The sequence below is a fragment of the Mesoplodon mirus genome (assembly GCF_964341445.2).
Source record: "Mesoplodon mirus genome assembly, chromosome: 6".
Taxonomy (NCBI): domain Eukaryota; kingdom Metazoa; phylum Chordata; class Mammalia; order Artiodactyla; family Ziphiidae; genus Mesoplodon; species Mesoplodon mirus.
In genome coordinates this window covers 37,136,856-37,151,913 of record NC_138982.1, presented here as the reverse complement: position 1 = coordinate 37,151,913, position 15,058 = coordinate 37,136,856, and the positions used below count along the sequence as shown (strand labels likewise).

At 53.0% G+C, this 15,058-nt stretch overlaps 1 protein-coding gene across 2 annotated transcripts in view; it reads right to left on the bottom strand.

The window, feature by feature from the left end:
• The window catches only part of TMEM44 (transmembrane protein 44), a 35,128-nt gene extending 20,833 nt beyond the window's left edge, over positions 1-14,295 (bottom strand). For both annotated transcript variants that reach the window (XM_082626054.1, XM_082626055.1), the window contains exons 1-6: positions 13,912-14,295; positions 10,925-11,051; positions 9,119-9,212; positions 7,865-8,031; positions 7,572-7,658; positions 2,736-2,906 (exon numbers count right to left, since the gene is read on the bottom strand). In XM_082626054.1, the coding sequence (XP_082482180.1) occupies positions 2,736-2,906; positions 7,572-7,658; positions 7,865-8,031; positions 9,119-9,212; positions 10,925-11,051; positions 13,912-14,048 (783 nt within the window). In that variant the 5' untranslated portion in view covers positions 14,049-14,295. The remainder of the gene's footprint in view (positions 1-2,735; positions 2,907-7,571; positions 7,659-7,864; positions 8,032-9,118; positions 9,213-10,924; positions 11,052-13,911) is intronic.
• Positions 14,296-15,058: the final 763 nt, after the last annotated feature.

Sequence of the window (15,058 nt, the reverse complement as noted above, 5' to 3'; positions counted from 1 at the left end):
CTGGTCCCTTACCTCCCCGGGATCATCCTGCCGGGTCGGCCCCAGAACAGACACAGCTCATCTGAGGACAGAGCCAGGTCTGACACTTCCTAGTTCCTGTCCCCCTGAGGGCCCTGTACCCAACCAGACGCTGCCTCTAACAAGCACTTAGTAGATACCTGTTACACAAAAGGATTTTGAAAACCATTTTCCCTGGCTTACAGGGAAAGTACATGTAGTGGGTTGAATAGTGTCCTCCCAAAATTCATACCCACTCGGAACCTCAGAATGTGATCTTATTTGGAAACAGGGTCTTTGCTGATATAATTAGTTAAGATGAGGTGGTAGCGGATTAGGGTGGATAAGGTAAGTCCTGTGGCAGGAACCTCACAGGAAGAAGAGAAGTAATGCAGAGATACACAAAGGGAAAAAGGCCAGGTGAAGATGGAGGCAGAAATTAAAATCATGCTGCCAGCTCAATATCAGAAAACAAACAACCCAATCCCGAAATGGACAGAAGCCCTAAATAGACATTTCTCCAAAGAAGACATACAGATGCACAACAAACACATGAAAGGATGCTCCACATCACTAATCATTAGAGAAATGCAAATCAAAACCACAGTGGGGTATCACCTCGCACCAGTCAGAATGGCCATCATCAAAAAATCTACAAACAATAAATGCTGAAGAGGGTGTGGAGAAAAGGGAACCCTCTTGCACTGTTGGTGGGAATGTAAACTGATACCGCCACTATGGAGAACAGTATGGAGGGTCCTTAAAAAACTAAAAATAGAACTACCATATGACCCAGCAATCCCACTACTGGGCATATACCCTGAGAAAAACCATAATTCAAAAAGAGTCATGTACCAAAATGTTCATTGCAGCACTATTTACAATAGCCAAGACATGGAAGCCACCTAAGTGTCCATCAACAGACGAATGGATAAAGAAGATGTGGCACATGTATACAATGGAATATCACTCAGCCATAACAAGAAACAAAACTGAGTTATTTGTAGTGAGGTGGATGGACCTAGAGACTGTCATACAGAGTGAAGTAAGTCAGAAAGAGAAAAGCAAATACCATATGCTAACACATATATATGGAATCTAAAAAAAAAAAATTGTTCTGACGAACCTAGGGGCAGGACAGGAATAAAGACGCAGACGTAGAGAATGGACTTGAAGACACGGGGAGGGGGAAGGGTAAGCTGGGACGAAGTGAGAGAGTGGCATGGACATATACACACTACCAAATGTAAAATAGCTAGCTAGTGGGAAGCAGCCGCATAGCACAGGGAGATCAGCTCGCTGCTTTGTGACCACCTAGAGGGGTGGGACAGGGAGGCTGGGAGGGAGACGCAAGAGGGAGTGGGTATGGGGATATATGTATATGTATAGCTGATTCACTTTGTTATAAGGCAGAAACTAACACACCATTGTAAAGCAATTATACTCTAATAAAGATGTTAAAAAATTTTAAAAAAGGGGCTTCCCTGGTGGCGCAGTTGTTGAGGGTCCGCCTGCCAATGCAGGGGACACGGGTTCATGCCCTGGTCCGGGAGGATCCCACATGCCGCGGAGCGGCTGGGCCCGTGAGCCATGGCCGCTGAGCCTGCGCGTCCAGAGCCTGTGCTCCGCGGTGGGAGAGGCCACGGCGGTGAGAGGCCCACGTACCGCAAAAAAAAAAAAAAAAAAAATGCTGCCAGAGGCCAAGGAACCCCAGGAGCCACCAGAAGTTGGAAGAGTCAGGGAAAGATTCTCCCCTAGAACCTCTGGAGAGAGTATGGCTCCACCTGGATTTCGGACTTCTGGCTTCCAAAGCTGAGAAAATAAATTCCTGTGGTTTAAGCCATCACGTTTGCGGTTATGTGTTACGGCAGCCCTCGCAGACTCAAACAGTATGTGAGAAAATCCATTTCTAAACTATTTATGCTAAATCCACAGGTTTTCCACCCCTCCCCCAACCCCACCCAGCATCTCCACTCGTCACTGTCTGAGCTTAGCTTGCCCTTGAGGCCCTCACACCAAGGTCACTGGGGTGTGGGCACATCAGGCAACACCCCCTTGGGGATCAGAAAGGGGCTCAACGATCACTGACAGCTTTTCTCTCTGCTTTCCCACCCCAGGCTCCAGCACCGAAGAGGACAGCAGGCAGATGATCACCCGTGTAGGGCGGGTCAGCTTGCAAAGCCCTTCCCAGCCTGTGAGAAGACAAGGCAAAGGTGAGGAAAACAGGTTCACAGAGGGCGGGGACCAATCCAGGTGGGGAGCAGCACCGAGCCAGGAGCCTGGCTCTTCTGTGATCCCAAGGCCAGGAAGCTTCATACTCCCCTCTGCTGTTTCACAAAGCTCCAGTCAAGAGATATTTCTTCTTATTTAAAAATAAAAAAAGGAGGAGGGACTTCCCTGGTGGCACAGTGGGTAAGACTCTGCACTCCCAATGCAGGGCACCCAGGTTCGATCCCTTGTCAGGGAACTAGATCCCACACGCATGCCGCAACTAAGAAGCCAGTGAGCTGCAACTAAGGAGCCAGCCTGCCGCAACTAAGACCCAGTGCAACCAAATAAATGAATAAATAAATAAAATTTAAAAAGGACACAAAGCACAAAACTGCACATTGCAGTTGTGTCTGCCTCCCCCAGGATTCAAACCACCACCCTGGCTACTGGGAAATAATTCTTTCTAGCAAGAGGGTAGGAGGGCAGATGAGACACAGCAGCCAAGCCCCCGGGCCAGGGGTGGATACGGCGAGGTCCAGCGCTGCACGGCCGAGGGAGGTCAGGAACCAGGGTGTGGCCCGTAGCAGGTATTCAGGCCGCTGGTCATGGGCCACGATGGCCGAGGCGTAGAGGAGGCCAGCCAGGGCCGACAGGAGCCGGGTCCACAGGTAGATGCAGGGAAATGTCCTACCGCAGCACTGGGCAGAGAGAGAAGGGGGCTGGGCTGGGAGGAACACTGCCACTTCCCTGAGCTCCCTTAAAGCTGATTCTAAGACCCAGGCCCCTGGTGATGTAAGAGGTTGGAGGGCAAGCCCTCTGCCCATGGCCAGTCCCCAGAGGTGCCACTTCTGTTGGGCTTCAGGCTGCTTCCAGGAATCCCCTGGCAGTCCAGTGGTTAGGGCTCCTCGCGTCCACTGCAGAGGGCATGGGTTCAATCCCTGGTTGGTGAACTAAGATCCCGCAAGCCGCGTGGCGTGGCCAAAAAAAAGAAAGCTGTTTCCTTTGTCTGGTGAACTCCTATTCATCCCTCAGAACCTGGCTTAAACCCAACTCTGGGAAACCATCCCTTAAAACCTCCACCCTAAGGGGAGCAAGTTATTCCCTCTTCAGGGTCCCTCACACCTCTGACATATCCCTCTATTGGAGTGCCTTTCACCCTGATCATGACTTAGCTCCTTACACATCTGTCTGTCCAACAGACAGAGGGCTCCTGAGAGCAGGGCTGAGGTCCTCACCATCTCGGTGCCCTGGAACCCAGCACTGGGCAGGGGCTTGTGAATGTCAGTGGGGAGAGCAGGACAGAGACTGAATTATGGAGAGCCAAGGGCCCACCCTTCTCATCTCGGGGCTACCAGCTCTGAACCAGGCGGGATGGGAAAGTCAGGAAAATTAGAGATAACATTCTGGAAATTTTGAAGCCAAGGGGATATTTCTGGAGAAAGAGCAATGGAAATATTGGTTTTTAAAAAAGGAAACATGCAATATTTATATGTAAGTATCCTTTACAGGTATAAAGTCACTTTATATACACATTAAGTATATATACAAATATTATGTATTTCCAATTATATACAATTACATAGGTATTTAAATTAATACATAAATATATATATATATTATATATATATATATATATATAAAACTTAGTTTGCTCATTAGATGACTGTACTTAGAGACATACAGGCCTTGGTTAAGGAATGGAAAAAATTCAAGAGAAAAAGCATGTTTTAGCCGATTTTCTCCATTTTAATTTTAACCCTCAAAAAGATTCCTGGGACTTCCCTGGTGGCGCAGTGGGTAAGAATCTGCCTGCCAATGCAGGCGACACGGGTTTGAGCCCTGGTCTGGGAAGATCCCACATGCCACAGAGCAACTAAGCCCATGTGCCACAGCTACTGAGCCTGCACTCTAGAGCCCACGAGCCACAACTACTGAGCCCACGTGCCACAACTACTGAAGCCCACGCGCCTAGAGCCCGTGCTCCGCCACCACAATGAGAAGTCCACGCACTGCAACAAAGAGTAGCCCCTGCTCGCCACAACTAGAGAAAGTCCGCACGCAGCAACGAAGACCCAACACAGCCAAAAATAAATTAAAAAAAAAAAAAAAAGATTCCTGGGAATTCCCCGGTGGTCCAGTGGTTGGGTCTCCATGCTTTCACTGCCAAGGGCCTGGGTTCAATCCCTGGTTGGGGAACTAGGATCCCACAAGCCGCGCAGCACGGGGAAGAAAAAAAAAAGATTCCTCAGGAGTGTTACATGTCCCTCCGCATCTCTTCCTGTTTTGTTCCCGGGCCTCCCTGTTTCTGGCCTGTCACCCCCTGAGCAGACGGCACGCAGCTGCGGACGGTGGCCCCTGGCCCACTGGCCCCGGAGGCTGCGGGTGGAGTGTCACCCCTTCCCATCAGCCTGTCCCACCTCACACGGCCCAGCAGCAGTGCTATGGCGGGAAGACTTTGGGGTCCTCCAGTCCACCCACCCCCATTTTACAGAGGACACTGATGGCCAGAGGGGAAGGTGACTTGCAGAGCCGGGCTAGGCCCTGAGCTGGATGAGGCCAAGCTGGGGGAGCCCTCTGCTCTCACTCCCGTGCCAACCCACGCCCAGCGCCCACTGACTCAGAACTCAAGCTCTTCTCAGGGTCGGTACTAGGGTCTAGAGGGCTCCGCCCGCGGCGCTGAACACACAGCTGTGCTTCAAGCACCGCTGCTTGAAGACTGGAACTGGCTTGGTGACTCGAGATGTGGTATGAATTCCTCCAGCACACACAGGCCTGTCTAGCAGGTCAGGACAGACGGCTGGGGGGACGACCTGCCTGGTGGCTTCCTGGCAAATCCGCGCTGGGCACTGGAAGCGGGTCCTGCCTCAGACACTCTTACAGCAGCAGTGACTCCCAGTGTTGTCAGCACAATGCTTTACTGATCAGTGCGTGTTTCACGCCCTTTGTCCTGTTCAAAGACTTGCTCCTGGAAAAATGGGAACTCTTCCCACCAAAGCCACCCAGCCAGGCTGCTCCTCAGCGCCCCCTCCAGGGGTAAATTAGAAGCGGCTTCTGGGGGATCCAGGGTCCAAGTCCAGGCTGGCTTGGCTTCCCATAGCACTGCAACCCTGCTGGCTTTCTCCCTAATGAGGGAACCCTAGGTTATAATAACCCTGGGTTATTCATGGGACCAGAGACACTTAGCGCTGGCAGCCCCTCCGAGATTGCCCAGCTCAGTCCCCTTGCAATCTCCCTCTATCTTCTTGCCAAGGGGCCATCAGGTTTGAATGCCTCTAGTGATGAGGAGCCCACTACCTCCTAAAGCAGGAATAACAATACCAATTGTTCTCAATATGCCAGGCACTGGGAAAAGTGTCTAATCCATGGAATTCTTCCTTTCACCAAATGGGAAGCGGCCTCCCAGTAACCTCTTGGTTATTGATTCTGGTCTTGGTCCTGTTCTCCGAGACTGCAAAGAACAAGGCTGCTCTTTCTGCCCCAAGGTAGCCCTCTGTTTCCTATATCCATGAGCTTCCTTTTTTCTAGGCCAAATGCAGCGACTCATTAACAAGTGTCTGCTGGAACCTATCCTGGGCAGACCCCAAGCACCTGGAACACAGTGAGAAATAAAACAGACAAGGGCACTGCTCTCACGGTGCTGATGCTCTGCTAGGGGACCAGGCAGCAGCCTGGTAAGTAACTAAAGGAGCTAATTCAGGCTGTGATAAATGCGATGAGGAAAATGAAGCAGAGGGAGGGACACAGAGGTGGGGCTGGCCTGGGGCTATTTTAGGTGGGATGGTGTTATGAGTTGAATTGTGTCCCCCCAAAAAGATGTTGGAGTCCCAGCCGCCAGAGGTAGTGAATGTGGCCTTATCTGGAAATAGGGTTTTTGCAGATGATCAAGGTAAGCTGAGGGTATTACGGTGGGCTCTAATCCAAGATGACTGTGTCCTTGTGAAAAGGGGAAAGTCAGACACAGAAACGCACAGAGGGAAGCCATGTGACCACACACACACACACACACACACACACACACACACACGGAGAACTCCACACAAATCCTGGGGTTGTGCTGCCACCAGCCAAGGAACTACCAGAAGCTTAGAGAAAGGCCTGGAACGGATCCCTCTCTAGGGTCTTCAGAAAGAGTGTGGCCTTGCTGACACTTTGGTATTGGACCTCTGGCCTCCAGGACTTAAAGACAGTATGTTTCTGTTGTTCAGAGTCTGGGATACTTTGTTATGGCAGCAGGCAGGAAACTAATACAGGTGGGCAGGGCACTGCAGCTGTTCCTTCAAAAGTCCTCACGTGACACGGCTTCCCAGCCCTGACCACACCCTGGAGGCCCATCCCAGCGGTGGCTGAACTGAGCACAGTGTTTCCCACGCTCCCCTCCCTTGCCCTGGAGACAGAATCTTTGCTGATGAGGCCCTGTGCCAGGGAGGTTTCAGGCTGCAGCTCCCACGAGTGGTCAACTAAGCACCCACCTCCTCAAATCCTGTTCTCCTGGGATTGCTATTAAACCACAGTGCTCTTGGGCAAGACTAAATGATGGGCCGTCACATTTCTGGTGTCAGGCCCCGCCATTTTCACGCGTCCATAATACGTGGCTCTTCGGCAGGCGCTCTCCGGCCTCGGTGGCCTTTCCCGCACACTCTCCTCTGCCCTGAGTGCCTTCCCTTCGCCTCTGCCTCCTCAGACCCCACCTGGCCTTCGCTGCCAACCTGGGGCCGCGCCAGCACCCAGTGCCTGGCAGTGTGAACAGTTTTCACTCTCGCTCATTTGAATACTGTAGGAGGCTTCTCTCTTTCTTCCAAAACCCCAAACATTTGATTCTTTCTTAGAGCATTCAAACATCCTGCTTTCCCTTTCTGTGTCTTCCCTGGGGAGACTGTGAGCTCCCCAAGGACAAGCAAGGCATCTCAAGGCACGTCTGTTCCCCCAAGGGACTGGCCATCACATGACTTCCCTCACCCCAGATGCCTGGAAAATATCTGCCAACAAGACACTCTTGAATACACAGACCCCAGGAGCTGCACAATCCTGTTCTCTAAAACCTCAGATCTTCTCATCCCTTAATGGGGTGCCTGTCCATCCAAACTTAGGGGCTCCTTCCGGAGAGCCTGATTTTTATTTGCTACCAGAAATGGAGAGAACACAGTGCCCTCTCCCTGTGAGCCTCAGGACCCTCCGAGGCCTGGGGGCAGCTGTTCGCTGCCCGCACACACGTGTATACACGCACAAACACCCACGTACACACCCACACGCGCACATGTGAACGGAGACACCACCTCTCCACCCCGGTGACCTGGAGCTGGGAGGATGCTCCCAGATGCCCTAAGACCTGCCAGGGTGAACCACAGTCCTGGCCCCAGACTCACGATTCTGGAGAGTTGGGGGATCCGGGAAGCCCAGGAGCCCAAGGCTGCGATGCCGCCCAGCAGGTAGCCAAAGATTTCAGTATCGTCCTGCGGGAACAGTGATACACTCAGCACCCTGAGGAGATGCCCATGCACCCCAGGCCCGTCCTTTTCTGCTTTTAGAAGGTTCTTCCCAACAAGGCCTAACCCTGACGCCCACCCCCAGGGCATTTGTTGGAACTAGGAGAAGGGGAGGGGCCCGCATTCCCCGCCCCCCCACCCCGTCAGGTCCCCCTGAGCAGGCTCGACCTCACCTGTACCAAGCTTCCCAGCAGCCTCCGCTGTGGCCCTCGGATGGGGCCTGAAGCCTTCGGGACAGCGGCCCACAGAGCCCAGCCTGGGCCCAGGCTCAGAGGCAGGACCAGGGCAAATATGCTGGCCCTGAGCTGCCGCCTCCTCTTTCTCTCCCGGGAACCCCGACCTGCAACAGACACCAAGATCCCACAGGGCTCCCGGGATCTGGAACTCGACAGACAGCTGCGTGGGAAGAACTGGTGTCGACCCCAGACCCGAGGCCAGGATGGGCTCCCACGCTGTTCCACAGGCCAGCCCCTCACCCCGCTTCAAGGGCCTGCGGTTGGGTTTCCCCCCTTCCCCTTACCCCCCCACCCCCCCATGACTGGCACTCTTCCCCGTCCTCAGCCTCTCATAGTGTTTTATGTTTCAAGGCAGGGCAACGCGATCGTTTATCACATGCATCTGCATGCACACAGAGTCGCCCGTCCTAGACTGGAGACCGCTGAAGGCAGGCACTGTGCCCAGCCAGGTCTATAATCTGCACGGAGCCCGGCACAGAGTGGAACCGGCACAAGCTTGGTGAATGTATTATGAGTGGGCACACTGGTGCCAAGGCACCAAAGCTGTGAGTAGGATAAGCATCGTCTTGGAAAGTCTCCTTGAAATAGAAGACAGATCCGCCTCTGAACAATTCCAAAAAGAACATTCCTCCTCTGGGCAGCTGAGAGCATCTTACATTACCCCTGATGCAAGCACTTCCTTTTGGGACAAGGGTCCGAGCACACTGCTGCCCCTTCTCAGGAACGTCCCAGTCCCACATACTTAAGGCTACTCATCCCATCTCAGTCACTTCCAGCTCCCGCTCGGCCTGAGGCAGCCCAGGTGCTTCGCTTGGAGCCCCTGGGTTTGCACACTGAGTATCACTGTCCATCCCCAAAGCCCTGCCCCCTCCCTTTCCTGACCTCTGCCCATGCTGCTCTTTCACCTGGAATGCCCTTCCTCGCGGTCCCAGTTCCGACGTCACATCCTTCTCTGACACCTGCAGCCCCTCCCCTCCTCTGGTTGCCCATTGTGTGCCCGCACCCCCTTACTAGCAGCGCTAACTACCTTTTAGGCCCCTGACTCGCCCCTCTGGATGAAGCCAGGGAGCTCGCCCATTCGTCTGTGCCTGGCAGGGTCCAGGCTCGGGCGTGACAGGGAGAGGCACTCAGCACACTGATGGATGAAATGAGTGGATGGATGAAGACAGGAACAGATGGCAGCACGCTTACCTGAATTGGACTTGACTTTGGAGCTGCAGACTGGGAAGAGAATGGACACAAAGTTCACCAGGTCAACAGCTGCTAGGTAGGCACCAGTGAAGACCTGGGAGCAAAGGAAAGAGGGTCTTGGTGTTCAAACACCTTTCAGCAACTGTAGCACCTCTCATTCTGGCTTTCCTCTACCACGTGTGTTCCACTGATGTAGGGCTTCCAGGGATACCTCCAACCCCAGGAAAGGTTGGTTATCACCTCCACTTGACTAACGAGGAGATGGGGTGCTTAAGTAACCAATCCCATTATGCAGACGCCCATCAGAGAGATGGGACAAGAACTCAGCCTGCCCCACTTTCCAGGGGACAGCATAGTCTCTGCTGTGCAACTTTGGCCCAGCCACTGAACTTCCCTGGGCCTTGGTTTCCCCATCTATAAAGCAGGGATAATAACAGTGCCTCCCTCATTGTTAAGTAGATTGTATGGGCCGATACACGGGAAGTTGCTTAGGCCAGCGACTGCAGGAAAGTAAAATGCACCCACCCATACGTGCACTAGCTACTGACAGTATAGTTGACACTTGAACAACTCAGGGGTTGGGTCACCGACTCCTCTGCAGTGGAAATTCCAAGTATAACTTTCCAGTCAGCCCTCTGTATCCGAGGTTCTGCATCCATGGATTCAACCAACTGTGGATCCTGTAGTGCCGTAGTGTGTATTTATTGAAAAAAACCCACGTATACGTGGACACACAGTTCAAACCCATGTTGTTCAAGGGTCCACTGTACTTAGTGCTTAAGAGCATGCGTTCTGGGGTTTGAATCCTGACTCTGTACTTACTAGAGGGTGACTTTAGCAAGGTTATTTAACCTCTCTATGCCTCAGTTTCCACATGTATAAAACAGGGATAATGAGAGCACCCACGTCATAGGTCGATTTGAGGATTAAATGAGTTAATACATGAAAAGCCCTTAATGTCAAGTACATAGTTAAGTATTTAATAAATATCAGCTATTATTACTGGACTTGAGCTAGGCCTCATTATAGTCTATCAGCTAATGAGAATGGGCTCCTAGAATGAAAGGTGATTTGTTACTGATAGAAGGCTGCTCACAGCAGGGTCCAGAACTCTCCAAATCTGTGTCCAACCACTAGGCTCCCCTCCTTCACATCTACCTGGATGGCAAAAGGCCAGGACCAGCCCCCTGAAGTGGGACCCATAGGTCCTCCTTGGGATACGTATTTTGGGATAAGCCCCTTCTACACAGATTTGTTTGAGGGTCTAGACTTTGGAAAAACTTGAAACTGCTTCTCACTTGCTCCAAAGCCCACATCACCACCTGGGAAAGGATTCAGACACCCCTGCCTGCGCTGCGGCTGGGACCTGGGCTCTAAAAACAGTAACAGCAACAATCCCTTTTTACTGGATATCTACTATGCGTCAGCTGGTGTTTTAAGTGATGGGGATATGGTAGCGAATGAAAATTTTTGCCCTTATGGAGCTGACATTCTAGTAGGGGCTAACATACAATAAGCCATAAACATAATGAATAAGTAAAGTCGATGGTATATTAGGGAAAAATGGAGCAAGATGAGGTTGTCTGGAGCACCTGTGGTACAGGCAGGGCACACTCTTAAACAGGTGATCAGGGAGGCCTTATTGGGAAGGAGATATTTGAGCAAAGACTTAAAGGAGGTGAGCAGTGAGCCACGTGGGTACCGGAGGAGCAGGAAGACCAGCAGGGGCACAAGCCCTGAGGTGAAACTGCCTCGCATGGGGAAGGAACAAGACAGAAACCACCGTCACCTGTGGGCTCAACGCACCTGGATGGTGAGCTGTTTGGCCAGAATCGCCCCGATGGTGTCACACAGGCTGGTCAGAAGGCAGCAGGCAGCACACAGCGCCGACTGGTCCCGTGCGGACTTCTTCCCACATCTCAGATAGAGAAGCCTGCGGGGACAGACGGGCGTGTGGGCAGAACACAGACATGTGAGTTTGGGTTCCCAAAGCAGGTGTCTGAAAAGGGCAATTGTGACTTTATGTCCTTCAGAATCACTTTCTTCCCGATATTCAGCAGGTGGTTTTGACCTTAGTTTACAGATGGTTAAAGAAAGGATGGAAAGCCTCCGAGCCTCTGACCAACAAGCCCATGGCAGGAGGCAGACCTCATGAAAGGAGGAAAGAAATTCCTCCTACAAATCTGGCTGCCTCAAGTTCATGACCCACCACTCAGTGCTGACAAGTGAGCTGTCAGCTTTTATGTTTTGAAAGGAAACAGGAGGGTTATAAAAGTAACCCAATCATTGCAGTTTAACTGCAGAGCAGAGTTAATTGCCTGGATTAAAAAGGCAACTTGCTTCTTTGAAATTAAAATGAAATCCTTCTAATCCATCTGTGCAGTGCAATGGCCTGGCTTCTGCCAGCTGCATCCAAACTGATTTCATTTTGGGTGCATGTTCTTCACACACCGGGGGAGACTCCTCTAAGTTGCGACGGTGCTTTGGGCTGACCTCCCCCTAGGGGCCCCACTGCTGGCTTCTCTCCCTTACTGCCCGCTTTCCACCCCCAGGAACAAGCGCAGGCAGGCAGGACAGACTGGAAGGGGCCAGATGTCTCTCTGTCAGCATCATTGATCGGATCTTGGAAATACTTTGTTCTAGATGTTTCCCTGCTCCATTTCTATGCAGAAACTGAGGCATGATTGCAGCTCTGGCCTCACTTCCTTTAACCACAGGGTGGTACTCACTCTACATCATTAGGACCATTTGGCTGGTTCTGAGCATCAGCCCTTGGGACTAATGAGTGAGGACAGAAGGCCATTGGGCTCCCAAACATTCCCCGACCGGCCGGCCGAAGCCCAAAGCTCACAGTGGGAACACCAGCTGTTAATTTGGGTCCTGAAACTGTTTCAAGGCCCAGGAGTGAAGACTCCTATATTAGAGACTCTCTGAGTTGGACCCAAATTAGAAATAATTCATTTAGGGCTTCCCTGGTGGCGCAGTGGTTAAGAAGCCGCCTGCCAATGCAGGGGACACGGGTTCGAGCCCTGGTCCGGGAAGATCCCACATGCCACGGAGCAACTAAGCCCGTGCACCACAACTACTGAGCCAGCGCTCTAGAACCCGCGAGCCACAACTACTGAGCCCGCGTGCCACAACTGCTGAGGCTTGCGTGCCTGGAGCCCGTGCTCTGCAACAAGAGAAGCCACCACCATGAGAAGCCCGCGCACCACAACGAAGAGTAGCCCCCACTCACCGCAACTAGAGAAAGCCCGCGCGCAGCAACCAAGACCCAACACAGCCAGAAAAATAAATATATAAATAAATAAATTTATTTTAAAAAAGAAATAATTCATTTCAACCCTCCCATTTGAGAAAGGAGAAAACTGAGGTCTATGGTGAAAGGTGAGTTAACGGCAGGCCTTCTGCTTCACGTGTGGCGGCTCTGCGTGTGCCCTGCAGCTCTTCGGCCACTTCCCCAGCTCTCAGGGGTCAGGGATCTCGGGCTGACTCTGACCCAGTCCCCACACAGCTGAGGCAAGGCGAAAAGGCAGAGGCTGTGCTCTCAGCCTGGCCACTGGGCATTCTCGAGGGAGCTCCTTAACCTCTCCAAGCCTTCGTTCCTGGAGGGTAAGACGTCTAATAATACTGGCTTTAGAGGGTGGCGGTGAGGGACAAGTGAGATAATGCACATAAAGTGCCTTGTTAGTTCCCATCCTCTGATCTGGGTAGTTTACCTCACAAGCCTGCCCCTTTCTAGTAGGTTCTGGGATTTCGGTTCTCCCCATTTACTCAGGCAAGTTAGTTAACCTCTCAGCAGCTCAGGCTTCTCATCTAAGCGGGGTCAATGACAGTCCCTACCCCATGGGGCTGTGGCAGGGATCAGTGAGTTAACGCAGCACTAGGCCCTCAGTAACTGTTCTAAGTGTCTTCTTATTCATATTCCAGGGACTGGGCAGTGGGGCTGCAGAATCTCTCCACCAGCGTCAAATGCCTGAGGGGAACATGATTGCCTGTCAAAGGTGAGCCGGTGTCAGCCTCCCTCAGGGGTGGTCCTTCTCCCCTACCAGGGAATACGTGGGTGGCACCATCCTCCAGAGCTTGGGACAGGGTGGCAGAAGATCTGGAGACCATCTTTAGCCAGACTTCACCCTTAGAACCCAGGTTATGGGGACCACTTGGCCAAAACACTCCAGGTGTCGGACAGACCAGGGCAAAGTCTGTGGCCAGAGTTGGCTACTAGCCTCCCCTCTTCTCAGCTAAGAGGGCCAGTAAATTGAGGCCAGAAACATTGAGAGACTCGTCCAAGGCCCTTGTCCTCCGCCAAGGGTTGATGGCAGTGTTGGAGCGATCATAATGCTGTTTAATGAGCACTTAGTAAGAGCTTCCCCAGTACTCTTTGATCCTCCCAGCCGTCCTATGTGCTATCATCCCAATTTACCTGAGTAAAACGAGCCCCAGGGATCTTATAGCTCGCCCAGCTCACACGGCCAGTAAACGGGGAAAGGTTGACACTAGAACCCAGGACTGGCTGCTTCCAGTCCACGGCCCCGTCCACTGCACCACCCAGCATCCTCCTGCTGGCTCCCAGCCCAGCCTCCTTGTGCGTGGAATCCGGAAAGAAGTATCTGATTTCAGTCTACAGCAAAATATTCCTCTTGATCCTGCAATTGTGCTGCCTCCTGCATCCTCCCTTTCTGCCCCCTTCCCTCTAGGTTTCCAAGCGCGAGTTAGCAGGGGGCAGCGCCCCATTTCCCCCCGCGGCCGCCCCGGTCCCCGCCCTGACGCCGCCCGGCCCCAGTCCCCATTACAGCGCGTGGACGGCGATCCAGCAGGAAAAGGCGCAGATCCACAGGCCGAAGGAGATGCAGACACGGTGGCGGGCGAAGCAGTGGTCCAGGTAGTCCCAGTCCCAGAGCGCGGGCGCGGGGCTGGGCGCCTCCCCCATGGCTGTCTCGGCTCCGCCTGGCCGGGGACCCGCACGCAGCCTCCCCCCGCTGCCCGCCGCCCCGGGCGCTGCCTCCCCGCGCGTCCCCTTCTCCGATTCTGTTCCTTCGCGGCGGTCCCAGCCGAGCGCGCCGACCGCAGGCCGGAGATGGGCGCGCCCAGCTCCGCGCTCCCGGGGGCGGGCGGCGGCGGTCAAGACTCGAGGGAAAAGTTTCCGGGAACGCGCGGCTCCCCACCCCTCGCGCTATTGTCGGGGGTCGGCGGGCGGGAGGCCGCCCCCCAGTGGCGGAAGCCGGGAGCAGCCTCTGCACAAAGGCGGCGCCCCACGCCCCCCAGACAGCGGCAGCATGGCTCCCGCGGACCCCTTCGCTGTCACGCACCCCCAAACCCGGCGGCCAGAGCGGAATACAGTGGCCTGCCGGCGCACTGTGAGGCACCTCGTCCGTTCGTTAACCCACCATATTTCCTGAGTCAAACAATACATACTTGGCGCCTGGGGAGCTTGCTTGGACGCTGGGGATCCCGCGATGAGTGGGGCTTGGTCCAGATCGTTAAAATGGCACAGCACAAAGGGTGCTGTGGGAGGCCAAGAAGGAGGAATCAAACGCGCCCCTCTGCATCCTCCCTCGCTCTTTTCTGAGGCTGGAGCTGCACCCTGTGTCCCTGCTCCGTTGCCCAAGCCAGGCTCTAGAGGCGAAGTCCACTTACCCCGCGACCCCCGCAGCCAGGGAGCCCCGTGATTTTTGCAATCTGTCCCCTCCCATTCAGCCACACTGCCATCAGTTCAAGTACACAGGGCTATTGTTCTTGAAAACAAACTATTATTATGATTTAAAATTTTCCTTGTTGATTTTAATAACTTTTCTTAAAGGACATGACTATATCATTTCTTTTTTTATTTTTAAAAATAGATTTACTGAGATCCCATTCATATATCATAAAATTCACCCATTTAAAGTGTACAATTCAGTGGTTTTTAATATATCCACAGAGTTGTGCAACCACCACCAT